We start from the raw sequence: 26,620 nt of genomic DNA on the forward strand, positions 1-26,620 counted from the left end.
CTTGAAACCCTCACCCATTTTCTATTTTTTTTTCTCCTAGTACTAATTGTATGCAATTCTGATATCCTCTGTGACACAAACATTAAAGATGGTTAGGATCAAATAGTTGTACGTAATGTATAACCCAGCCCCTTCTTTTTAGAGAGATGAGAAAGGAAATCTTTGACTGCACATATAGTACAACTTACATAATGTATTAATAATTTTGCCTCTTTTGGTTATCAGATGAAATTAACTTTGCATGTTGCATATTACCATGCCATCTGAAGTTAATATCTTTATCTTTTGTTCTTTTTCTAGGCCTTCACTATAGAGTATTCTCTACTATGCAAAATTTCATATTACAAGAAGCTTTATAGAGCATTCTCTATATTGGGTATAGTTTTTAGTTATAGTATGTATTTAGTATTTAAAGATAAAGATATACACTAATTCTATATGTAAAAGTAGGTTTCTCAAGTTCCCAATAAAAAAGAGACAGTTTATGGAGCATTGGACAAACGGGTAGCTTGGGAAATTGAGTTTCATTGATTGTAGTTGCAAAAGCTTTACAAATTTTCAATAAGAGGAGCCAATGTTTGCATGTTATTCAAGTATATTTAGTCTATTGGTATTCTTGCTTTTTGTTTTCCAGCTTCTAAAATACATTCATTGATGCAGAGAAGCTTTATAGGTTCAATAATTTTCCATTAATATATATTATATTAAAATAGCCTTGTATTAACATATTTGATTCTATAGAATACTCTCAATCAGTATTTTAAAGGAACTTTAATGCTATTCTTTGTGAATAGATACTTTCAATCAAGTATTCTTTATGAAGTTTGAGAGTTTGTGATTACATACATTAAATCTATATTATTCATTTTACTTTTACATGAGATTCTTATATTATACACGTCTAGCAGCGTAAATAAATTAATGAAAATATGTCAAAATATATATATACTGACATAACAATTTGATTAGTTCTTTTGTTGTATTTCAACATCATTTATGACTAAAAATATTTGAGACAAGCATATATGCTAAATTATTTGTTTCCTAATGATATTCTAGCACATTAAATATGCATTATATTTTAAAATTAATAAAGTAAGTTATATATTATTTTTTGTAATATTATATAATATTATTTTTATTGATTCATATTTTAATAATTGTTATATTAAGAATATTATTAAATTATATATTATTGTTAAATTATATTTAATAATAAATTTATTAAAATAGGTTAAATTATGTATTATTGCTTTTATTAAATTATATTTACTAATAATCTTATTAAAATTTAATAACAATAATCATCTTTCTAAAAAATTTCTACTAAAGGGTATTCGATTATTTTAGCTTCTTTTCTTATGCTATTACAATTCAATTCTATTAAACCAAATATAAGAATACTATTATAGTTCTATTTTATTCTATTCAACCAAACAATTAAATTGTTATTACAGTTCTATTCTATTACAATTTTATTCCATTACGCTTTTATTCCATTACAATAAATCAAATATGATATAAGATATTGCCAATACTTTTTGAAATCTTGATGTGAGGTTTAAATCTCACCATGCCTAAATATAATGTGTAAATTCTTTCTCAAATTATTTAATTATTTTCTTATTTAAGGATTCAATAATAATTATTGATAATTCTAAACTATGTATAAAAAGATGAAAGTCTACTTAATACTTCTTTTAGATATTTACAAAACGTTAAGCTTTTAATATCAACCAATCAAATTATGTGACGTGTTAAAAGAAAGAATCATGTTGTGCCATGTATATTAAAAATCATTTAATTTAAATTATTTTTCAATTTTTTAATTTTTATTAATTAAAAATAAAAAAACTTTTAGTTAATCAACCTTTACATTTTTCTTTCCCTTCACCATCATCACCGTCAAACTCTATTCAAGCCTTCTTGCTTCACCGCTCAAGCCCTGACTTTGCACCTAACCTAGCACCATTCACACAACTCCACCATCGTCATTTTCCAAGTTCCTTAATATCTTCAAAACCCATTCAAGTTCACCACCACCACCGTCGTCTTCTTTCTCACACCTTACCACCACCACCATCATTTTTCAAGTTCCTTCTTTAAAACCTATCACAATCTCCAAACTCCGACAAGCTCACCGCCCCTAAACAAATTCCCACAAGCTCCACCATCTCAGCCATCCGTACAAACCCGAACCTTAACCCATCTTGACTAACATCCCTCAACAAAACTCGAGCCATAACCCCTTACCTGCCACATCTAAACAACCAAGTGCCCAAACCACAGCATACCACCACTTTAACCACCATCTAAAGTATCCCAATGGAACCCACTTTCCCATTGTTGAACCACCAGTCCAACCCCCCCCCCCCCCCGCCGGGTTTCCAAAACCCCAACAATACAATAAACCAAATAGAACAAGACAATAAAATCAGCAGCTAGAAAAGAAGAGAAGTCTTAAACTCGACAAATGGCGGACGCTTAACTGTTGGAGGGTCTCCAGGTTTTTGTTTGACACTCTGGACGACGAGGAGAAAGAGGTCGGAGAGAGAAAATGAATACTTGAAAATAGAGGCCATCTAATAGATGGAGAAGAATATCGGAGAAAAGGAAGGTCGAGGCTCAAGGATGGACTTTTTGGGTTTTCAAAGAGTTTTCTGAGAAATCAAATTGGAGAACCTGAAAGAAGGGAAAGAGGGGAGTCTCCTAGAGCAAGGCAACTTGAACGGAGGTTGAATATGGTTATGGTAAATGGCGATGGTGTTGGGAGAAGAAAATATGGATGGAAAATTAAATGGAAATAAAAAATATTTGTAAAGTTAATTAATTAAATAATTAAAAGTTTTTTAATTTTCATTATTTTTAATTAATAATATTAAAAGAAAAGTGTTAAATTATTTTTTAATACACCTGACATAATCTGATTAGTTGAGATTTAAAATTCAATCGTATCATTCAAATACCTGAAAGTCCCAAAACTTGTTTGAATACCAAATAGGCAAAAATCGCCGAGTTCAAGTACGGCGATGTCTATTAACTCTTTAAAATTCATGTTCCAAAATTGTCCTATTTTACTAAAAAATATGAAAAAATAATTGTTATTTTGTAAAGATAAAAATATTTTATTAATCTTACACAAACTCAAGCAATAGTTTAATATAAACATAAATGTTAATAGTAATAAAAATAATTCAAATAGACTTTGGGGCTTGATGAATTGGATCCAAAAATCCAATTAGATAGTTCAAATGTATACCCAATACAATCAAAGGTGATGGGTTACATAAAAGCCCAATTTTCAATTGTTGTAAATGCCAATGGAAACCATGGTCTGTTTCTAGTAGACCCAAACTGAAAGTGAAAAAGCTTATAATTTTAATCCTAAATGAAATTGAGAGAGGAGATGAAATGCATCAATCAGATAAAAAGTTGACCTTGACTCCAAGAACTGAATGGGTTTTCCAAGTTTGTGATAGTGGGATTATTTCAAAAAATATTAGAAACACAAGAAATAAAAATGTTTCAAGTTGATTTTGTATCAATTGCAGACATGGGGTGGTTCAACATTAAAAATGAAGAGAATCATTTGCCCAAAAAGTAGTTAAGTAACGTTTCCAATGTCTACAATTAAGCTTTGGTGTAGTCCTTTGTTGATTCCGCGCGGTAAGCTTCAAATTTTGGTTAAAATTGAATTAACTGACTAAACCTATTTAATTCGATTAATCGATCATTGGTTGAACTTAGTTCGGTTGGAGGTTGGTTAATGGTTTTTTGGAATTTTGTTTATCAGTTAATTCTGTTCAAAATCGGGTAATTAATTGAATTAACCAAACTTAACAACTAATATTATTTGTTAATTTCAATACTTATGTAGTGTTTTTAATTATGTAGTGTTTCAAGACATAAAATTTCGATTAATTCGGTTAACTTTGAAGACAAAGACATATATTTCGGTTAATTTCAATGTATTTTTTTTATATGTTTTATACTTTTTTTAATCAAAAGACAAAAACATATAAATTTTGGTTAATCGAAATATTTCAGTGCGGTTAATTTTTTTTAAAAAAATTTTGATTTGGTTAACGGTTAAAGGATTATACAATTCGATCAATGCTAATTCAGTTTGGTTAATAACCGAACCGACCGTTCGAACACCCCTAAGGTAGAGTGAATGTGAGGTTGGGTTAGTTATCTGGGTTATCTGTAAGACAAAGCAAATTAAAAGGCATTAGAGATTGTGCTATGAGACGCTTTCCAATGATCAAGTTGCTATTTTTTGTAAATAGGAAAAAAAATATAGAAGATGATAATGAAGAAATAGAGTATAGATGAAAGGTCATACTTGAGGTCAAGCTGAGATTCAATACTTATAGCTGAGATTCCCAGGAAAGTTTGAAGGGGTCACAGACGGTCTCGCTTAAAACCCAAACTCCTAGACTAAACTTACTCTTATGTAATTTTTAGTAAAATAACAATGAAGGATGAAGGAGATGAGAAGAATAAAGGCTTTGATTTTTGTTGTGTGAAATATAAGATAGCCTCCTATTTATACTATTAGCTGAAGTGCAAAATAGCAAAAATATAGGGACAATATTGTAAAAAAATGTAACAATTTCGAAACTGTCCCACCATATCCGCAACAGTCAAAACGTTGAAGAATTTTTGTAACTAAAAAATCCTAAAAATTATTTATGTTGTTTATAAAAAAATTATCCAAAAAAATCCTAAAAATTATTTATGTTGTTTATAAAAAAAATTATCCAAAAAGAAATATGCACGGTACATGTTGTAGGCACGTGTTAACACGGACCAGGCTGGGTGACGGGGGTGGCGACGTGTGTTAGGCCCTTAGCCCAATTACTCAATTAGGGTAAGGAGTAAGGCTATATTTAAATCCTTTCATTAGCCTATACACAACCAATGTGAGATTTTTTTGCATTACCCACATTCCTCCATTAATCAAAGAAATAATTTTTTTTTGAAAAGATGGGAAAAAGAGAAATAGTGAAATTAGCTGCTTAAGTACTAGTATATGTTAGATTGACACCAATACATAATGAAATAAGCAATTCTTCTCTTAACAAATGAACAAATCGAGAACTCGTTAAAATAAGAGTAAACTCATAACACACGACTAATCTTAGGTCCAATTGAGTTTCGCAATAGATCAACAATTTAGCCAATATATCTCGGGATGCTGATAAGTGATCTAAAAAAATGATCCAACATCTTTCATAGAAGGTGGCTAATCCTTCACACTTACGTAGGTGATTCCATCAAGTCCATCTTAGTATAAACCACCTAGGTCGGAGTTATAAAATCATTAAGAGCATTTAATAAGTCAACCTCTTAGTTTAAAATTTTGGTGAATTCATCAAGTCCGTTTTAACAGAACCACCCAAACACTAGGTTATGAACTCATTAAGAGTAAGGAGCTCATCCTTATGCATATACTTTGTGCGCATAGGATAGATAAAGATGTACATTATGAGCATGGTTTCGTTTGACCACATTGAACTTAAAAGACTAAGTTGGGTATCCATCATGAATTCCTTAACCAATGGAATCAACGTCACGATGAGGAAATTCACGTCGTTGAGACGAGGAGCTATTTCTAGGAAACGTTGCGAGAGGAATGTCGTATGATCGTGACATGACAGACTTTATGTTTTGGGCATGTTTTGTTATCTTTGCATTTTGGTCCTAATTTTTGTATTATATGATTGGAGTCCTTAGATAGGTTAAAATGACTTGAAAATTTGCATGATTAAGTCATATGTGATAGATTTCATAATTTTACTCTTAATTTTGCAAAATGGTTTTTCCTGACATTTTACAAAGTTTATGTTTTAGTTCTTTAAACTTTATTCTGAAATTAAACAATTTTTACTTATCGATTTTCAATAATTCCTTCAAATATTGTCTTCTTTAATTCTCTAATGTATGCACGTGTGCTTGATTTGATGTTTTATGAGTATTTACATAACATTATAAAATGACATTTTTACCTTTATTCCTATTTTACTGTATTATGATAAACGAAGCATGACTTAGAGTTGAATGTTTATTTTAATGGCTAATTGAGTAATATGCATATGTTACATGGTTTATGGGGTGTGTTTTGGTGGTTGGTAATGAGAGCCACATGCATGGCTAATGTGACATTTAGGATTTGGGTTAAACCCTCCCGACGGGGTGTAACAGCCCGTTTTGAGTGAAACCGGAACAGTAGATTCGAGACCACAAATTCGATGTAAAAAAATTTATTTTAATATTATTTTTTGGTTTACAGAATGTTAGAATTATGGTATAAAAATTTTGTTAAGAAATTTTATCGTTTATATGCTCAATTTGTAAAAAAGGACTAAATTGCGTAAAGTACGAAAGTTGGGTTCTATTAGCTAAAAGTGTTAAATAGCTATAGAACATTATAGTGAAGGTCCTTATATGGTAATTAGACCATTAAATGAGATAGTGGATGTGCATGGCATGGTAATTTTGCCATAAAATTTGATTTTATAGATCAAGAAAAGCCACGTTCGGAATTAAATTGAGGGAAAAAAAGTAGTGGATTGATCGGTTGACTTACTCCGTGCTAATTCAAGGTAAGTTCCTAAAATTACATTGTGTATCTATATACTTTATTTGAAACATATGTATGTGAATTGAGTAGTTACAATGTATAATTATCAAAAGCATAAACGATGAAGTATGAAGAATACCGAGCCCCGTTTGAACATTAGAAATTCATAGGATACAAATGACATGTCATTAGGGTTACCATTTTGGTTGAGGTACTGCATGTGTTGCTGACTCACCACAGCTCGTATGAGCTTACCGATTCTCAGCTCGTATGAGCTTGCCGTATTTCTGCTTGAATGAGCTTACCGATTATGACTCGTAAGAGCATACATGTACAGGAATTTACAGATTTATATTTCAGTACACCTCGAGTGTACTACCTGCGTATCTAATGATTTTTCTAAATGGTTCAACTAGCATAGTTTTATTATGAGATGATACAAGTTCGATATGAACAAGCATATGTATTTACATGGAAATGGTTGATATTTGATATATATATATGTTTACATGGCATAGATGTTATATGTACATGAAATTCAATTAAATGATGAATTCATATATGATTTTTGGTTTTATGTGAATATATGACTAACAGGATTATGGATTGTATGATAAGCTTTGGCCAAATTGAATTGTGCCTTGCTTTGAGTATCTTACTTAAGTTGTAGTCAATTGGTAAGTCTATTATGTATCATACGAACTTACTAAGCTTAATTGCTTACTCCGTTTAATTTCCGTGTTTTATAATGATTTGGAAGTTCGCTCGGTTTAAAAGTTGTCGAAGATCATGTCGCACTATCAAACTCTCATTTTGGTATTTTGGACTTTGTATATTTTGGTTAAATGACATGTATAGGTGTTTGGTTAATGTAGCCTATATGTCTTATTGTGTTTTGGCCATTTAATTTGGCTTGAAAATGACATATGTTTGGTTATGTAAACATGTATAAATGACCTTATGGTATATGGTGTATAGTTGCTATGTGAATACTGTAATGACCCAAAATTCATGGGCATCAGAAAAGTACATTAACGGGCCTCCGTCTTAGTAAATTGAGTTCGAAATAATTACTAGAAATATTTATGAGTTTAGTGATGTGTTTAATTAGGTTTAAATTAGGTGAATTTAGCTTAATTTAGAGTAATTAGTAAAATGACTAAATTGAATAAGGAGTAAAAGTTTAATTATAAATTAGTAGGAAATAATAAGGACCAAATATGGAATTATTAAATGTTTTAAAGAGAAATTCAAATTACTTTTTATTAAATGTTTTATATCAATTCTATATTTAATAAGTGAATTATAAGGTAAGTATTGATATTTGAGTTGAATGAGAATTGAATTGAATGGTGAATGTGTATGTATAATTGAATTGTAAATTGATTTGAATGTGAAAATTTTAATTGAAAAGTAATCTTGGAATGGAAATGAAAGTGAATTGAGAATTGAAATACCCTATTAACTAGTCGGGCTAAGTCGGATATAATTGGCATGCCATAGGATCTGGAAGTGTACGGGAATTTGCCGGCTTTACTGATCAGGCACTTTATGTGTCGTATTTTAGGCACCTCGTGTGTCGTATCAGGCACCTCGTGTGTCATTTTAAGCACTTTATGTGTCATATACTGATCAGGTACTATGTACCGTTTTAGGCACAATGTGCCGTACTGGTGTGTTGGGTTGGAATCCGTGTATCCGTCAAAGTCTGGATTTGTTAATAGGGTGAATATCTAAAATAAAAAATTTAAAATAAATTGATTGATTATATTATTGAAATATTGAAAGAAACGAAAAAGTTGAATAGTGGATTGAAATTGAGATTGAAAATGAAAGGCATGAACTTAATGTTCATGTAGTGATTGAAATTGTTACATGTAATATGTGATGGGCGAAGAATAGATAAAAATTGTATCGTTATTATTAATTAATGAAAGTTTAAGAATGAATTGATATTTGTGAAATTAGATAGTTACATGTTTAGTAATTAAAATTCTTTATTGCTATTATAATTTGAATTATGGTAATACCACTGAGTACGGAATACTCAAATATGCGGTTGTTTCGTCTTGTGAGTTAATAGAGTCTAGTACCGGTCCAAAGATCCGAACGATCCCGACTCAAAGCAAATTTTGAGTGATGTTTTCTTTCTTAATTGAAAGTGGCATGTACTAGGTGTTGTATAAGTTATATAGATATACTTGTAATGTTGGTTATAAGAATGGTATACCGCATTTTGTTATTAGTTTGATAAAATGGTAAATATTATATTATATAATTTGGTATTAAGTTGGAATGAAAAATGAATAAAGTTATTAGTTAATTTGGATTAATATTATGAATGTTTAGTTATTAAATGACTATGTTAATGAATTGGTTATGATTTAGATATATTTAGGTTTAAATTGTTTTTGATTGTGCCATTGGTTTTGGATTAGTTTGGTTTTTGGTTTGAATTTGAAGGGGGTTTTATGTAAAAATTAAGAAGAAATGCTGTCGAAATTTTTGTAAAAATAAAAAAATAAAAAATCTCTGAATACTCGAACAAGTCCCATTCCATTCCACTTTAATACTTGTGTTGGGCTTCGAAAGTCCATTATAGGGACATAATTCTTCAATTATACTATGAATGTTATAATAATTGTAAAATATCCATAAGTTGTCTGATATATCTGGTAATGCCTCGTAGCCCTGTTTCGGCGACGGTTTAGGGTTAGGGGGTGTTACAAAAACGTTGTTTGTGAATTGGTATTTTTGGTACCAAATGGTTTAAATTAAGATGTGGTATGCATGTTGAATTTAGTCACAATGTCTTATACATGTGTTGACCATTTAGGTATATTTTGGAAGCATATTTTGGCATGTTATAAATGGTCCTTTGAGGTACCTAAGAGTATCATGATTGTGTGTGGGTTTATAACATGTTATAAACTTGATATTGGTTGGTTTTGAATGTCTATTTATGCCATGGTTGTATGAAAATTGTTGAGTTTAGGTTGGCACCAAATTGGGTGAGAAATATGGCTTGAAAAATAGCCTATTTTGGTCCACACGGGTAGAGACAGGTGTAACGACCCGATAGTCACGGGTATCGGAAAGTGTATTTTCGGGTCTCCATTTTTGAAAAACTAATTCATATTTACAACGATTAGTAGTGTAGTTAATTAGGTTTTGGTTAGGTGAATTTGTTTTAAATTAAGGTTAATTAGGTATAAGGATTAAATTGAATAAAGTGTGAAAGCTTAATAATAGAATAGAGAAAAGTGAATGGACTAATTAAGCAAATAAACCATAAAATTTACAATGGTAATAATAAATTACATGTGGAACAATATTATACATATACTTGTAATAATTATATATATACTTATTATTTAAGAAAATATTATTATATTATATTATATTATATTATATTATATTATATTATATTATATTATATTATATTATATTATAATTAAAGTATAAAATAAATAAATAAGTAATTAAACCAAATTATGACAAATGTATGGTAATGGTGAAATACATGTGTAAAAATAATAATACATGTATTTCTTATTGTATAAGTAAAATATATATATTATATTAAAATATAATAATAAAAACAAAACATAAAAGAAAAAGAAAAAAACAGAAATGGGGAACGAAACAGGGGAAAGAAAGAAGAAAAAGAAAGGAGAAAATTTAGGGTTTTAAGGGTCAAACTCAAAGTGGTAAGTCAATTTAGTCCATTTTCTTAAAATTTTTATGTTTTTAGAATCCTAGAACAAGATACTACTTGATTTATATTGAAATTTTAGAAGTTGTTCATGTTGAATAAATTGAAGTGTTAGGGGTTAAATTGATAGAATTTCAAGTTAGAAGTGAAAAATGGATTGAATTGTAAAATAAATCATAAGTTTTGAGTAATAGAGACTAAATTGAGAGAATTTTGAAATTAGGGTTTATGGTGAAATTTGAAGGTTGAAATTAGTCTAAAGTGAGAGTTGAATGAAAATATGAAATTAGTTTTAAATAAAATAAAGTTAATTTTGATTAAGGATTAAATTGAAATGTGAGCAAAAGTTGAATAAAAATTTAAATATTCAATGTAAAATTGTGTGTATTAATGATTTTAAATTGTTTTAATTTTCGTAGCTAACGTTGTGCCAGAGACCTCGGCTAAGAAAGGAAAAGACAAGATTAATGAGGAGTAGCTCATAGAATTGAATTCTATGAGCAAATGTAAATAGTTGAATTGAAGTTGTAAGAATTTGTGATTGGTATGGATTTTATTGAAATTGAATTAAGAAATTGAAATAAAACCCTATTAATTGTATTGGGCTGAGCCTGATATAGTTGACATGCTATAGGATTGGAAAAGTTCAGTGATACTTCGACTTCAAGACGATGAGACACTAGGTGTGAAACTATTACTTCGGATAAATTCAATAAGGTACTAGGTACCAATTTACTTCGGCAAGGCCGATGAGACACTGGGTGTCAACTTATTACTTCGAATTTTCCGATGAGGTACTGGGTGCCATACTGGTGTACTTCGAATTATCCGATGAGGTACTGGGTGCCATACTGGTGTGTTTTGGTTGGATCCGTGTATCCGTACAAGTATGAGTCTTGTTAATAGGGGTAAATGAATAATAAAGTCTTAAAATTGATATGGGAATGAAATGATATGAGAAATGGAAGTGATATAGTGAATTGAAAATAGAATGTGAAATATGTTGAGAATACATGGAATATATGAGTTATATACTCATGAATTGAGTATGGTATGAAATGATGTATTCATGAATTGAGTACTGCATGACTGATTCCATTGTACGAATAAATATGGTTGATATGTGAATAATCATTTATATAGCAATTGTGTGAATTAGGATATTGTTTAATAAATGAAAATGATAGTTATGATATGATACTAGACATTAATATGTCATTATAAATTTAATTGTGCCTATTATTATATTATATTGTTTTTTTTAAATATTCGGATTATAGAAATACCACTGAGTTTTTACTTAGCGTACAGTTTGTTTTACGTGCGCAGATTAGGTACAATAATTTTGAAGAATTGTAATCAAGGTTGTGAGCATTCATCTCATCACATTTCTAAGTGCCAAGAGGGTATGTTTCAATATTTTGAATAAAATGGCATGTAATTAGGAAGATCAAGTATGTTCCAAGTAGTAGGAAGTAAAATATAAATTATAAAAATTTATTATTTTTTTAATGTTGAAATATATTAGTGATTAGCCAAAATCACTTTGGCACCAAATGTAATATTCCTATATCAGGTTCCTTGGATCGAACCGGGTATAAGAGTGTTACAACATGGGCGTGTGTGACACACGGTCAGGTGACACAACCGTGTGTCCCATGATACTTCTATAGAAATCAAGTCAATAGCTTCACACGGCCTAGCACACGGGTGTATGGCTTGGCTGTGTGGTACAAGTCAGTATACCCTCTAGTTTTCACACGGCCTAGTACACGGCCTGGCACACGGGTGTGTGAGGCAATTTCGAAGGGTACACGGCTTGGCACACGGGTGTGTGGCTTGGCCGTGTAACCTAAGTTAGTGAGTTACACGGGGTCAAACACAGGCTAGGACACGGCCAGTGATCCCATTTTGAATACTCACATGACCTGAGATACGGGCGTGTCTCTTGGCCGTGTGAGACACACGGCCTAGCCACACAAACATGTGTCCCCTGCATTTTGAAAATTTTCCATGTTTTTCTAAAAAATTTTTACGTACTTGGTTTAGTCTCGAACCACTTTTAATTCTATTTAGGGCCTCGAGGGCTCGTAATAGGGACTATATGATTAAATTTGAATGGCTTTTGTTGGATTGATAAATGAACATGAAATGTATAATTGTTTGAGTTATAAGTCCGATAATGCTCCGTAACCCTGTTCTAACGTCGGGTTTGGGTTAGGGGTGTTACACGGTGTTTGGGGCGCCACAATAGAAAGGCCTAAGAAACTGTGATTATCACAAGAAAAGTATACTGAAAAGGTCCTTTAAAGATATAAAATGGATAGAGTTAAAGTGGAGAGCACACCCCTTCCTTTTTACTTAATATTGAGTGTCCAACGAAGTGATTCCACAAAAGAAAAAGATAAGGAATACATGCAAAAAGTTCCTTAATTTTTAGCTATGGGTAGTTTGATCATGCAATGGTATGCACGAAACCGAACTTAGCCTACTTTGTTGGTATGGTTAGTTGGTTTCTTTAAAATCTAGGTAGAGAGTATTAGAATGTAGTGAAGTGGATTATGAGATATCTTGAAGGCACCTTCAACTTGAAACTTTGTCTAAGTAATAATTGTTCTAGTTGGCTACACTAATTTAAACATGGTTGAAGATACTACTTCAAATTACTTGATCACCTTTGTAGGGGAGCTGTGAAAGGGAAATCTAGATTGGAAAAAATGTGTTGCATTTTTCCACTACTAAGTTAGAGTTCAATGCAACAACCAAAGCATGCAAGGAGTTTCTTTAGATAAAAATATTTATACAAGAACTCGACTTTGCTCAAGAAGGCATGCTCTTTTTCTTTATAGCCAAAGTGCTATCATCTTAGTAAGGATTCGACTTGCCATTCTAGGTCTAAACATATTGATGTTAGATATCATTAGATGCAAAAAATTCTTGAAGCTAAAATGTTAGGCTTGAGAAATTTTATACAAGTGACAATGGTATTGATATGTTGACTAAAGCCTTACAAAAAGGAAAGTTTGAATCCTGCCCGTAGATCCCCTTATGTGGGGATACACCCACTTTAATGGTTTTTTATATGCTTTTATTTTTGTTTTTCCTTTATATAATTAGAGTGTGTGAACAAAATTAAGTGCATTTGGCCCATTTTCATAGTTGAGAAAGAGAGAGTTAGTAAAAGCTTAAAACATAGAGGGAAAAAAAGAAAATAAACCGGATTTGATAAACTCTTCAATAGAAGGTTCCATTTGTAGTTTGATTAAACCAATTTTTGGATACCGACTAGAAGGCTTGAGTATCTTTATTTTGTACAGTTGGAATTTCCATCAATGTATTGTAACTTTAAAATCTCAATTTCAAATTCGAATTTCATTTTTTGATGAATTCTCAAATTTTCTCTCTTGTTTGCTCAAGATCTCTTGTTATTAATCTTGTTGGAGTTTCATACTTATTGTGTGGTTGTTAAGGGTGTGCAAAATTCGGGTAAAATTGAAAAAATTTGATTAACTGACTGAATTCAGTTAATCGGTCGGTTAACTGAATTAATTCGGTTGGGAGTTAGTTAATAATTTTTTGAGTTTTCGATTAACGGTTAATTCGATTTGAAACTGGTCGGTTAACCGATTTTTTTCTATTTAATCAAAAAAATTAATAAATAAAATTATAATATATAAATATTAACCCACTACCCACCCAAACCCAATCCAACATAAACCCAAACCCAAGTATTCAACCCAACCCAATCCTAAAAACTACAAATAATTTAATAATATTTGTAATAGAAGCAATAAGACTTACATGCTTAGAAAGTCGATCGACATTAAAAAAAAAAACATAATTTTCAATTAATTTGTTTTGAAAAAATTTTGGTTCGGTTAATGGTTTAAAAGGGTTAGTTAATTAGGATAATAATATTTCGGGTTAGTTAACCGATTAAACACCCCTAGTGGTTGTATGTTATGATCTTGTAGAAAAACTTTTGATTATATGAAGCTTTTAAGTGGACTCTCAAATCCAATAATTTTTACGTTTTGATTTAAAAGAGTTTTTCACATAAAATTATATTTGGTTTGATTTGTTAATTTGTGATTATTATGGTTGATTGGTATTGTTAAAGAGCATATAACTTATACATATATTGTGCTAGTCATAATTATCAAATTATATTTATTGGGAGAGAAAAAACTCTAGCTGTGCTTCTGTGTTGTTGGATAGATTCGATTTCTTCCCATCATTTGTGAATAATGCAAATTTTAGAATAGTTTTCAATTCACTAAAACTGCCATGAAACATTCTTTGTGTTTGTATAATTTAATCAAATTCTTCTATTAATCCTTATATTATACGTAAATTATGAAATTAGTTTCAGTACTTTGATTTGATCAATTATAATTCTTATTTTTTTTAAATTTCAATTCTAACCCAGTTAAATTAATTATGTCAAATTCTACCATTAGTGCCATACTAGTTAAATCAATTATGTCAAATGGTGGTAGTTGTAGATTTAGTCATTTTTCCAATTTGATCAATTTTAATTTCTATACTTTTAAATTCTAAAACTTTAGTCCCAAATCAAATGGTAGTCATTAAATCAATTGAATAAAATATTAAGTTAATATGACATTATATATATGTGATATTACATTTTCTACATAAGATTTTAAAAATAATTTAAGTACTATTATTTAAATCAAAATTAAAATTTAAAAATTATAAAATTAAAAACAATCAAATCAGACGGTAAAATTGACTAATTTAATATTATTTTAAAAAGTACTTTTAAAATAAAAGTATTATTAAAATTTTTTTTTGAAATAGAAAATATTTTACAAAAATAAAAATAAAAAATTAAATTTTTTAAAAAATTTTATCCAAAAATACTTGTGACAGTAGAATAAAAAGATTAATAGGAAAACTAAAAAATTCGCATGCGGAAGCCAGCCGCCAATATATATATATATACTCATTGGTGCAAGGCAAATATCCTGATCTGACAAGAAATCCAGATAGCTGTGATGACATTTGAATGCTTTAAATCCCAAATTAAAGCTCATCTGCATTATTAGCTAACATACTGATCAGGAAGGTGCAGGCATTAAATCAAGTCAAGTAACATGCTATAACCTATTATTGAACAGTGACCTGCTGGCCATCAATACCTGATTTATTAATCATATACCTCAATGAACTCTCATGCAAGCTTCTTCCTAACCTCATTAACTCAATTATGAACGCAAGGAGACAACTGTAGCAGTGTTTAATGTTTGATCCAAAGGCAATGATTAATACATTCATAACTTTGTTTACTGATTTTCCATATGCAATTTGAGCTCATACTCTCTCATCTTTGTGTTATTCTTTTAATAGTACGTAATAATGTTGTTAAAAGGAAGAGGAAATTAAGGAGATAAACTTGTGCTGTTTCACAATTTAATCCTTTTCCTTTCTTTTTACTACAAGACAGTTTTGTACATGGAGAAATTTTGAATCTAAAAATCATCATATGCACTAGTAAATAATAAGGTTTAATTATGCCTTTTGATCCTTGTACTCTTTAGACTTTTGTACTTTAGTTAATCTATTTTTATTATTAAGAATTTAATCTCTTTACTGGTTTAATTAATAACACAATAATTAAATTTGAATACATAATGTTTTAATGTTGATTTAAAATTAAATTCTAATCAGTAATACAAAATAAAATTTATCACAAATTCAATTGCCATGTGAAGTTTAGTTTTTAAATGAGAGAAATAGAGAAACTAACATCACAGGGATTAGAAGCAAATATACCACAATAAGAAGATAAATTTTTGGAAACCTCTTTACTCATCTTGAAGACAAAAAGTTAGGGGTTAAAGGCAGGCATGTATTTGAAGGGGCAACTGTAATGCTAACTCTTTCACTGATTGACGTATGAAGGAAGGTGATGTGCGAAAGAAGTTGCATGATATAATAACTTGGTGATGGGACTAAGAAATAATTAATGCTAGAGTGTAACACAGGCAAAGCCATTTGCAAATCACAGTAACCTCACGTGCAACTCTGACCCTAGTATGCAACCAAACCCATTTTTTTTGCTATAAAATGTAAACACTATTACAGCAGCCACCATTTTAAATGTCCAAATTGATACAACAACCCAAGTCTGAGATTATGTTAGTATGTACATAAGAGGCACTACAAACAGCATCTTAAAATCTTGTCCACACTCTTAAAAAGAATGGACACAGCTCTTAACCCCATATTTTTTTACACAGCAAAGGGTTAATGGAAGTTGAATAGTTTAAATGGGAGAAACACAAGGCCAAGCAAAGCAAGTGGTGCGTGCCTTGCTTTATTTATTTTAATCTAATCACTTACTAGGGTTTTGAGCTCATTACCTTGCTTTTATCAATCTTATTTTTATACTATTATAATGGAATCTTTTGGTCATAACCCAACCTTGACTTCATTTTTGTTTTTTTTTTTTTGGCATGTGGGCTTACTGATTTTTAGCGGATTTTTGTTCTATTTCTGATCAATTTTATTGTAGACTGATTTTTTTTATTATAATTACATTGAATCTCAATTAAATTAGATTCGACTAGAGAATAAATCTTTTCTAAGACAATACTTACACTCAGAACCATTCTTAAGGTTTATCGAGTTCTTTTTTACTGAAGCCAACATCGATTATTGCAGATGCAGAGTGACTTCAAACTGCAGCAAAGATGAATAACTCCAGCTGCCAACTAGCCAAAACAGGGAGATTTGACCCTTGGTTTGGGTTTTGGAAATGCAAATCAACATTTCATTCCATGTTTATATTATTATATAATAATTCAAATTATGCATCTACACTGTGACCACTCTGTCAAATGCTTCACCAGGATTTCAACCTAATGAAAAGCCAGATGTAAGTGAATTGAGACTCAAGAATTGCAATAAAGTCGGTGGGATCTTAGTCTTATTTGGTCTGCTGCCAATTTTACATGTATACTTGCTATGAGGAAATATATAATTAGCAAATAATTAATTATAATTCTCTGATAATGAGTTTTTCTTGCACAGTGTCTTCAAAATGGACCAACCAAAACTCAGTTTCTTGTTTCATCAAAAGTCATTATCAACCCATCGTGTAGGTTACTTTAAATAAAGTAGAAATTTAACCAGCCATGATAACATTGTTAATTTGAATGAAGCCCCATGTCCCTACATAGATGATAGGAAGTCAAGATGAATATATATATATATTTGAAGTTAGTTCCAAACAAAACAAGAAAGAAACAACAAAAAGATGAACCTCATCATCCATTAATAATAATCTTCTCAGTCATCATCCACAAAATTGAAAGGCATGCAATGGGCATAAATAATTATAGCCACAGAGAAATTTGCTTAGCTAATTGAAAATCATGGCCGACCCGTTGTGCTGGAGGTTGATGTCTACAAAAAAAGCTAAGATATGGAGTATGACATGGCAATGAAAATGGGGGAGATAGAGAGGGTGGGGGTGGGGGTGGGGGTGGGGTCCAATTGGTGTTGTCTGGTGACTTAGGGGGCACTGCACGCCCTTTCATGCCCCATCCATGGCTCTTTACTAGACCAATGAATGTAAGGCAGGACCACACTTTCCTCCCTATAAGAACCCCTCTTTCAGTTCCGCAGCAGCACAAGGTAGAGATGAAGATGAGCAGTGGCAGCATGGGAGCCTCAAAGAGAAGGTTATCAAGCAGAGGATTTGGAGGGGTCCTCCGAGAGCAAAGGGCTAAGCTTTATATAATCCGTAGATGTGTTGTTATGCTCCTTTGCTGGCATGATTGAAACTCCTTTTTTTTCTTTTTATTTCTTCTTTTCATGGTGGAGTGTAAATGCTTTTCTAGCGGCGGATATCATTATCGGAAAGTTGAAAAAACAGTTTTTGTATGCCATGGCCTTATGGCCTGGATGTAAATTAGATAGCTTGAATTAAAATCTTTGATATTATTAGTTAACAAAGCATATGCTCCTTTATTCTTTTAAATCTGCTTCTGTTTTTGTGACATGAAGATTGATCCATCATGGGATTGGAGGTCAGAAGGATCAATGCAACTGCTCTTTAGCTTCTATCATTTGCTTTCAGATAGTGAAATAGAAGACGAATTTCGGGCTTTGCCTTTTTCATGAATTGCTCAAAGTTTGGTTTTCTTCTTCCGGTATGAAACCTTCCCATATCAATTAGTCGTATTGAATTCCAACTAAACACCAAGTCTAGTCGGGTTAGATGTTCTATCAACTTTTTTTCTTTCTTTCACAAAACTTGAATCTGAACACTCCGTCCAGCAAGATGAGGAAATAGACTATCAAAAAGAAAAGGGTAAGATGAAAGCCAAAGCCCACGTGTGCCTCCGTATACACAACCCCCACCACCACACATGGTCATGTCATGGTTGTCTGCTTCATTTTCAATCAACAAAAAACTAGTTTAATATCAATAATTCATTAAACTATTACTATATTACATGTATACATATGTATTATATATGTTGGAAAAGCTTAAATCTAAGACCCCTCTTAGAGAGGGGATAAATTGTAGAATAACAACTTGAAATTGCATGGACATGGGCATGGCTTGGGTCAGCGATATTGAACTAGCAAAACCAGCCTGCCAATCCATCCATAGTGACCAGGTCGTTGAATGCATGGGCATGTCTTCTTTTCAATCATAGCATTCATGTGCCATAATTTACATCTTCCACACCAATGCCCTGGCACTAACAGTTAACTTGTAAGCCAAGCAACAGTAATAGGCATTTGATGCTGGATGTAACTTATGGCACATGTAAACAATTATGTACAATCTCCTATACTTCTTTTTTGTTGAGGTCGTTGACTTCACTTTTGATAAAAGCACATTACTGCCTTGATTTTCATTATAGTTGCTTATGAACTAAGTAAAGCTCCAGTTTGAACATCATTAATTAAAGATCATTTTTAAGTTTTAACAAAGTGTAAAGATACTTCGGCACTAATGATTTTTCATCGAAACTTTGTATCATGTCAAAATCCCTAAATTTCATTTCATAAATGCAACCAAATGTTATTTACAATTCTTGGGTGCGATTACACAACTGTATCATGTTCCAAGAAACCAAATTGACCTGCTTCTCAATGCTTGCTTCACCAAAAATCACAAGCAATTCTTGAAAACTTTACATGAATTTTTTCTACAGGTAATTTCAGACTACACATCATACACCGGCAGTCGCTCTTCAATAGAAACACGGCAGATTGGGCACCTTTTACACTTCTCACAGCATGTACTGAGATGCAAATCAGTCAGATAAAAAAGAATGCATGATTCGACATCCTTTGTTAAGAAATGTAATATTATGCATGGTCATAAGACACAGGTTACAATTTTGTAAGTAATTACCATAAACATACATACATGAGAAGTTATGATGCCTTAGCCGTAGATTTAGGAGATACATCAATGCATTAATCATTACAGATAGAGCACGTGATAGCCAGAATGAACGAACTTTAGCAGTATTTATGGGGATGGGTAGATATGAATACCTGCAGAGGACATGATGTCTACATGGGAGGAGGACTATGTTGATTTGTTCTTCGAAGCAAACTCTACAGAGAATCTTTTCCTGACAGATTCATTAAATTAACAAGTAAGCAATACCATAGATAATGGCTCAACAGTTATAATAACTAGGTTAGAACTTATGTTTTCTCCTGAAATATACATTTTGAAGTCTTTCAAACTCCTGCTGTCTAAACTGGGTGATTTCTGTCTGCTCACGGACTGCAGCTTGTAATCTCCAAATCTGTGTTTAAAAGAAATGAAGATTTTATCAGTACAACATCATTAGATGGTAAACAGGATTTCACATATTATATAGCCATCAAGTTGGACAAAAACAATTGCAAAAATAAAGCAGACTTCTATTAAATTTCATTCAAAAATAAAAAAACAGACTTAAACTAAAGCATAAGCTTATACTTTTACGATTTGAAGATAACAAGTACTGGGTGTACCTCTTCAACCAGATCTGATTTAGGCATTTTCTTCACAGAATCAGGTGAGAAAGTGTTATATCTGAACGTTAAGAGGATGAAAGATAAGATCAGCATAGAGACAAGAGGAGGAAAAAACCTGTTACAATCTCTGTAATACTCAAGAGGCCCCATAGCATGCAATAGAAGCGACCGGCACTTATGATGAGAACAAACAAGCATTGTTGATAAATTCAGCATAACAACAACAACTCATCATGCAGACTCCATTCTTTAGTTTCCAAAGCTTTTTAAAACATTCTTTTCATGAAAAATAAGCTAAAAGAGTAAGCCAGAACACCAGAATGGAACATACATGAATGGGAGAATTTATTTTTCTTTCAACCAGTAATGGATGGAAGATTTAAGAGGTTGTCACCATGTTGTGAAATGAATGGATATAATCCTAACGGATAAAGGTGACTAACTGGCAACTTTACTGCATTTCTTGTGCAGCTATAAATGAATACTGATGGTAATGAAAACTTTTCCACTTTCAGAAAAATCATACTACGCTGGAGAAACCATTTTTGATATGCTTTTTAAATCTAAGAATTCCCTCAAGAAAGCAGGCAGAATTGTTGCTTATACATTTTGCTAGTTGAATGAATGCCTAAAGGAACCAGAACATAAAATACAAAACATACCCAGATGCTCCAGAGCAGTAAAGTCTAGCCTGCTCCTCTCGACTTCCTTCATCAATAGACCACCAACCCAGCAACCTGTTGAAAGAAAGAAACATAAATGACGTCTTGCTACACAATGATTAATTTTTGTCACTAATCAATTTTTTAAAGTCCAACTCCTAATAAAACTACCTTGACCCACGGTGCAAGAACCCAAAAAATTCAACCACTTCTGATGATATATCAAAGTATCTTCCAGAGACAGCTTCACTATGTATTAAAATAACAATTTTCTCAATCAATCTATATGCAGCAAGAACAACCCCAGCTCCTTGCAGCAGCAGAAGAGGAGAAAAAAGGACTGGAGATGATATATTTCTTGCACTAGGTGGTGTTCCCTGGCATCACAGTTTAATATGTATTTAAGGTATGACTTTAATATTTGGAAAAATAACAAACAAAGGCCCTTCTAAACAATAAAAATACCTCTAAGTACATGAAAAGCATGATCTGGAAACCAATAAATGGAATTTTCATAACATGCCCTCCGATATCTTGCATGCTGCACATTCCACTGTTCTGTTGCATGCCCTCATCAGTAGATACTACTAAACCTCTGTTCCAGTCCAGGTATCTCGTACTCATTGAAGATGAGCTGGTTTGTCCAAGATGGGAATTTCGATGAATTGCTGGATTATACCACTTTGTACAAACAAGAAAGGCAAAGCACTCTGCAATACTGCAACAAAACAAAAAAGATAATTCCAACAGAAAAAAAGGGAACCGAGGAGAAGCCAAAAAAAAATCATCACATGAAAATGATCGTCTTCTACCCAAAATTTATGAATAAATCCCACCAGCCGAGAGCTGCAACATCCCCTACATGTCGTTGAAGATCAATTAATGTATTAGCATTGCACGTTTTGAACAACTCACATTTATAACAAGATAGAATAAATGCGGCGTTGAATGGTACATAAAGAAAAAGAAAAAAGAAACTAGGTCAAGAGAATTATGACTAAACAAACAACTTACCACATAACTTTAAAAGAGTGAAAGTTGTGGCAGCAATAAAAAAGACCATAGATATTGCAACCCAAAAATGCTACAAATAAAATACCAGAAATTTAACATCAGTTCTCTGAACAATTATCAGGGCACAATACTTTAACATTAGATATTAAAAAGTAGATCATCATGAACCATATGTGTTGTTACCATTATCAAACTGAGCATATACTCTGGTTAAATATGAGTTTTTTTTAAGTATGACGCATTCACAACAAGCAGTTAGAAATGTGAACAATTAGTCAAAATGAACATTAATATCATTTTTTCTACTTCTTTCACATTGTTTCTTTTCATCTTTCTTAATACCATATGAGTCAACATGATAGAGGGTAAACTTTTCATTTATTGTTCATTTTCAATCAAGTTGTCCCAAGTTAAAAAATGTGTCTTGAAAGCAAATCTCATGCTTAATTAAAAACAACATAACGTTCAGAATAGTTATTGAACGGTGCACCTCTAGAAAGGCTAGTAGAGAGAAAACACGGAGATACAAAAGAGGAAGATTTATACAATACAGTGCTTCTGAGTTCCAAAATTGGAGCAAGTCAAATATGAATCATTTCAGATGTATCTCCTCAAGCAATTTTCTTGATCAAAGATACAAGAATCAAAAGAGTTCAAGTAAAGGTTTTGAATATGTTTTGTTGGTACAAGAAACTGCCAACCAACACTTAATCACTATGAGAAAGCTGGATTAGTGCTACATAGAACCAGATAAGCTAAATGATAACTTGAACTGAAATTTGGTTAAGGATCTGGAGTAAGAGAGAGTCAATTATTCGCTAAAAGGCTGAGGCTCACAAAAGTGAGCTAGATGAGAGTATAACCTTACAGCAGATAATTTAGTCTAAAGCGAAACCTCTGCTTATTTGTCAAAAATAAAAAATTAAAAAATGTGATAAAAAACTTGATCTCTTATTCAGCAATTTTAAAATCTAATATACTTTTTCTAATCACTGTTAAAAATTAAGAGGGGGGGGGGGGAGGGTCTTCTGACAGTTCACAGAACAAGGAGATAACATCTTCTCCTAACATCCAAAGAAAAATGGCAAGGGGACAGAACCAAATTAGATTTTCAAAGGTAAAAAATGGAAACAATACATGATACATAACCAATCTCATACCTGGTTCTTCTCAATTCAAATTGCACTAACTAAGTACACATCAATTAAGGCCAATGCCTACAAGGCAGTAAATCCGGGATAATGGTTGAACTTTGAATCATATATACGCATCCCATGCAGACATGCATTATATTTATATGCATGTTTGATTGTTTTATCATGCATTCCAATAAAAGTTGAGAGACTGATCAGAGCAATGATTACCATTACCAGTAACATTATAATTCCATGCCTTGTCTGATGAAAGATGAAATGAAAACCAAAAAATTGATAAAGGTGCAAAGCCACTGGAGAAATCATCATTTATGAAACTTAATGAGTATGTAGAACCAAGCACTAAGGCTAATCAAGAATTTTATTTCATGAGTTATATGTTATTCCTAAAATAAATCACTAAGTCAATAATAATTACAAACTTACTGGAAGGGTCTCCCATATCACTTCATCACTCATACTTTCATCATCTCCGGGCATTAAAGCTCTGCACATCCTGTTAAAAATTAAAGAAAAATGGTTATTGCATCTATAACGGTTGATAACATAGAACTAAATAACAGGAACATTGAATACCTGCCTACAACAGCTTGGTGCTTTGCTAAAATACTAAAACATCAATGGCCTAGCTATAGTTAATGAAAAAGTCTGTAGACTCAAAGCAATGCAACCCAACAGAATTTTTGGGCCGGGTGAGGATCAAAAGGAGGACACCAAATATGTTTATGATTTTTTGAAGTCAAGAAACAAGAGATGAAGTTGGCAAGAAGCATACAGTCCACACTACATGCTATCAATAGCCACATATCATGATACTGGATTTAATTAATTTTTTAAGGTTGTCAAGAAGTTTTGCGAGATTTCAGATTCCTATTGGCTGGAGCCAAAACGTGAACAAAATCGATTTAGTTAATAGGCAAAAGAGTTTTATAGTACCAGTAAGTACTCAACCACAAATAGAGGATCAACATAATGGTTAAAGAAATATACCTGATATTATCAACCAAAATAGCTATTTCAAATATAAGCAGGGGCATAAAGACGATCTTCAGATTCACAACTGCAGAACATTGATTTTCACAGAATTAATCTAATATGATAATTAATGGAGAAATTAAATGCTAAAAGAATATAGATGTACTAAACTTTTGAAGAATCAGATGTATATCCTTCGAAACAAGGGATAAGTTCAGATAAATACTTCACTACGTTGAAGATAGAAACTAATATTTGCAGACTATAGATAATACTTAAAGCAGTAATAAAATGTATTGATAGAAAGAGTATCAGTTAAGTTAATACGATAACTTGAGCATAATAAGTAATTTGTGAGCCATTAATCTGAACAACCTTGATCCACCAAATCAAGGAGTGCAACTACGATGGAAAATATTAAAGCAAGAAGCAAATAATCAAGAAAGAATTCATATATCTACAGATTATATGTTAAATAAAGTAAGTACATCTACATTATAATGTCCAGAGAATGTTGACTCCGTACCAAAGCTATTGTCAAGATGTATACACAAAAGGAGCTCAAAAGCAACAAGCAACGGTGACGCCATGACTGTATGAAAGGGGGCCCACTGTGCATGAGAAAATCACATTAGTGATTTGGATTCATTTCGAATATAACACCATAAAAAATCTTGTCGCAGCTAAGATGACATCTAAATTTAGAGATGATTTGTTATACATTACGATCATGAGGGATTGCTGGAGCAGGCAAAGAAAACCTCCCACGTGCTACGACTGAATGAAAGAGCCATAACGGGGCAAATACAAGCCTGCACAAGGAAACAAAAAGCAAGCAGCCTTTAATAAATAGAAAACCAGAGAAAGAGTAGTTTACTTTCTTACTAGCATAAGATGATTTCATGCTCTCATCTCCCTACTTGCCTATAGAACTAGTGAATTTACACTGACCTGAAACAAATGCATGCAGGTTCTGTCCTCTATTATACACCTAACAGTGTTAACTCTATAACTAACACTTTCCTGAGAACCTCTATGCATGATCATTAGTTAAATGTATTCACACTGTTAACCTTATATATGATCAAATCAAGGAAAGCAGATCAAGTATCTCTGAGAAGGAAGAGAAAAAGCCATCAGTTAAACCCCTAACAAAGAGATTACATGACACTTGCCATATGTTTGAATTCCATGGCTATCCCAATAGAGAAGCCAAACCAGTCAATATTTCCTACACTCAAGTTTACAATTCTAGAGATTAATCAGATAAAACTTGCACGATTTCCATCTCAAAAAGAAAACCCCCACCCTTAGTCTTCTTTTCCATCTCAAAGCCACCCAATTTTCACTTGCTTAAATCAAGTAAAACGTTACTCAAGGAAAAACTAACAACATACAAGTCACATAAAGAAAGAAAAGAACCCTTAATTGCAAAAGAGATTTATATGAATGTTTTAAAATTCGTTTAACCAAGAATATTGTAAAAGGATGGAAGTGACTTGACGAATATAGTTAATGCAAACAACAAAATGAAAAAAGGGGGAAAATCATTGCTTTTCGCAAAACGTAACAGTCGTGAAACAAAAGGAACCAATCGTAAAATTAAGCAAATGAAAAAAGAGAAACGAACCACCAAGAATAGGAGAAGGCATGGTGAAGCTTAAGAACGAGTAAAAGGGTGAAAGAGAAGAGCAAGGCATGGGCTAGCAGGGCCAGCAGTGACTTCCCCACTCTCCTCCAGCTCATCAATCTTCTTCTTCTCTCTACAGCAAGCATACCCAGAAAATAAAAAAGGGAAAAAAATCAAAAATAAAAAATTGACGGAATTCTCAAGATACCCAGAAAAGATAAACATCAAAAAGTGCAACTTGGCTTTCACGCCAAAGCAAAGGCCTTTGTATATGGTGGAAAAATTCTTGGGACGAAATTAGACGGATGATGGCGTCTTAGTCTAGGAAAAAGAAGAGGGTAATTTGGTCAAGGGGAAGAAGTGATTTGGTGGTGCCCACATTAGAAGGCATCAAAGTATAGGAACCTATACAACAAACACTTACATACCTTTTAACATGTCATAATAATAATGTTAGTTATTTTAAATGACAAACACTAAACAAAAACACCAGCCAATTATGAATTATAAATATTTCATACTAGCAACGAGGTTTCACATAATGATTCATTCACACTTTTGACAAGTCCAATCGAATCTTTGAGAGGTTACAAGACAACCAAGGGAGAGACGGAAATAAGATGGAAATAAAACCCTAATATCAGCCAGTTCTATCAATTGGATCAAGATCTATTTAAATAATTAGTTTGAGTTAAAAGGTCATATCGATTAATTTGTAAAATTAAAAGTTAAATTATTTTTATTTTTATTTTTAATAATTTATTTAACTAAACCCAAAAAATTAGTCTAATTAAAATTGATAGGCAAATCAAATCAACCACCATTCCGATTTTGAAAACATTGTCTACAACACAACCTATATAT

At 31.9% G+C, this 26,620-nt stretch overlaps 2 protein-coding genes across 2 annotated transcripts; one reads left to right on the top strand and one right to left on the bottom strand.

Annotated features, from left to right (window-relative positions):
• Positions 1-17,862: 17,862 nt before the first annotated feature.
• Positions 17,863-18,284, top strand: LOC108464389 (small polypeptide DEVIL 5-like). The gene has a single exon (XM_017764668.2). It carries the CDS (start codon positions 17,865-17,867, stop codon positions 18,108-18,110), a length of 246 nt encoding a protein of 81 aa, XP_017620157.1. The 5' UTR covers positions 17,863-17,864; the 3' UTR covers positions 18,111-18,284.
• Positions 18,285-19,314: 1,030 nt separating this feature from the next.
• On the bottom strand, positions 19,315-26,067 carry LOC108464388 (uncharacterized). Its single transcript, XM_017764667.2, has 14 exons — positions 25,757-26,067; positions 24,848-24,938; positions 24,653-24,737; positions 24,142-24,211; positions 23,578-23,647; positions 21,998-22,067; positions 21,796-21,841; positions 21,449-21,701; positions 21,155-21,360; positions 20,984-21,058; positions 20,319-20,379; positions 20,027-20,107; positions 19,848-19,927; positions 19,315-19,588 (listed from the first exon to the last, which is right to left on the bottom strand). The coding sequence occupies exons 1-14, from the start codon at positions 25,900-25,902 to the stop codon at positions 19,510-19,512; spliced, it is 1,413 nt and encodes a 470-aa protein (XP_017620156.1). The 5' UTR covers positions 25,903-26,067; the 3' UTR covers positions 19,315-19,509.
• Positions 26,068-26,620: the final 553 nt, after the last annotated feature.

Source organism: Gossypium arboreum, chromosome 13 (genome assembly GCF_025698485.1).
Source record: "Gossypium arboreum isolate Shixiya-1 chromosome 13, ASM2569848v2, whole genome shotgun sequence".
Lineage (NCBI taxonomy): Eukaryota > Viridiplantae > Streptophyta > Magnoliopsida > Malvales > Malvaceae > Gossypium > Gossypium arboreum.

Coding starts and splice junctions, on each gene's coding strand:
- LOC108464388 (XM_017764667.2), bottom strand. CDS start 25,902: ATGCTTGCTGTAGAGAGAAGAAGAAGATTGATGAGCTGGAGGAGAGTG. Junction 24,212..24,652: donor ACATCTTGACAATAGCTTTG/GTACGGAGTCAA, acceptor AATGTTCTGCAG/TTGTGAATCTGAAGATCGTC. Junction 21,059..21,154: donor TTCTTGCACCGTGGGTCAAG/GTAGTTTTATTA, acceptor TTCTTTCAACAG/GTTGCTGGGTTGGTGGTCTA.
- LOC108464389 (XM_017764668.2), top strand. CDS start 17,865: ATGCCCCATCCATGGCTCTTTACTAGACCAATGAATGTAAGGCAGGAC.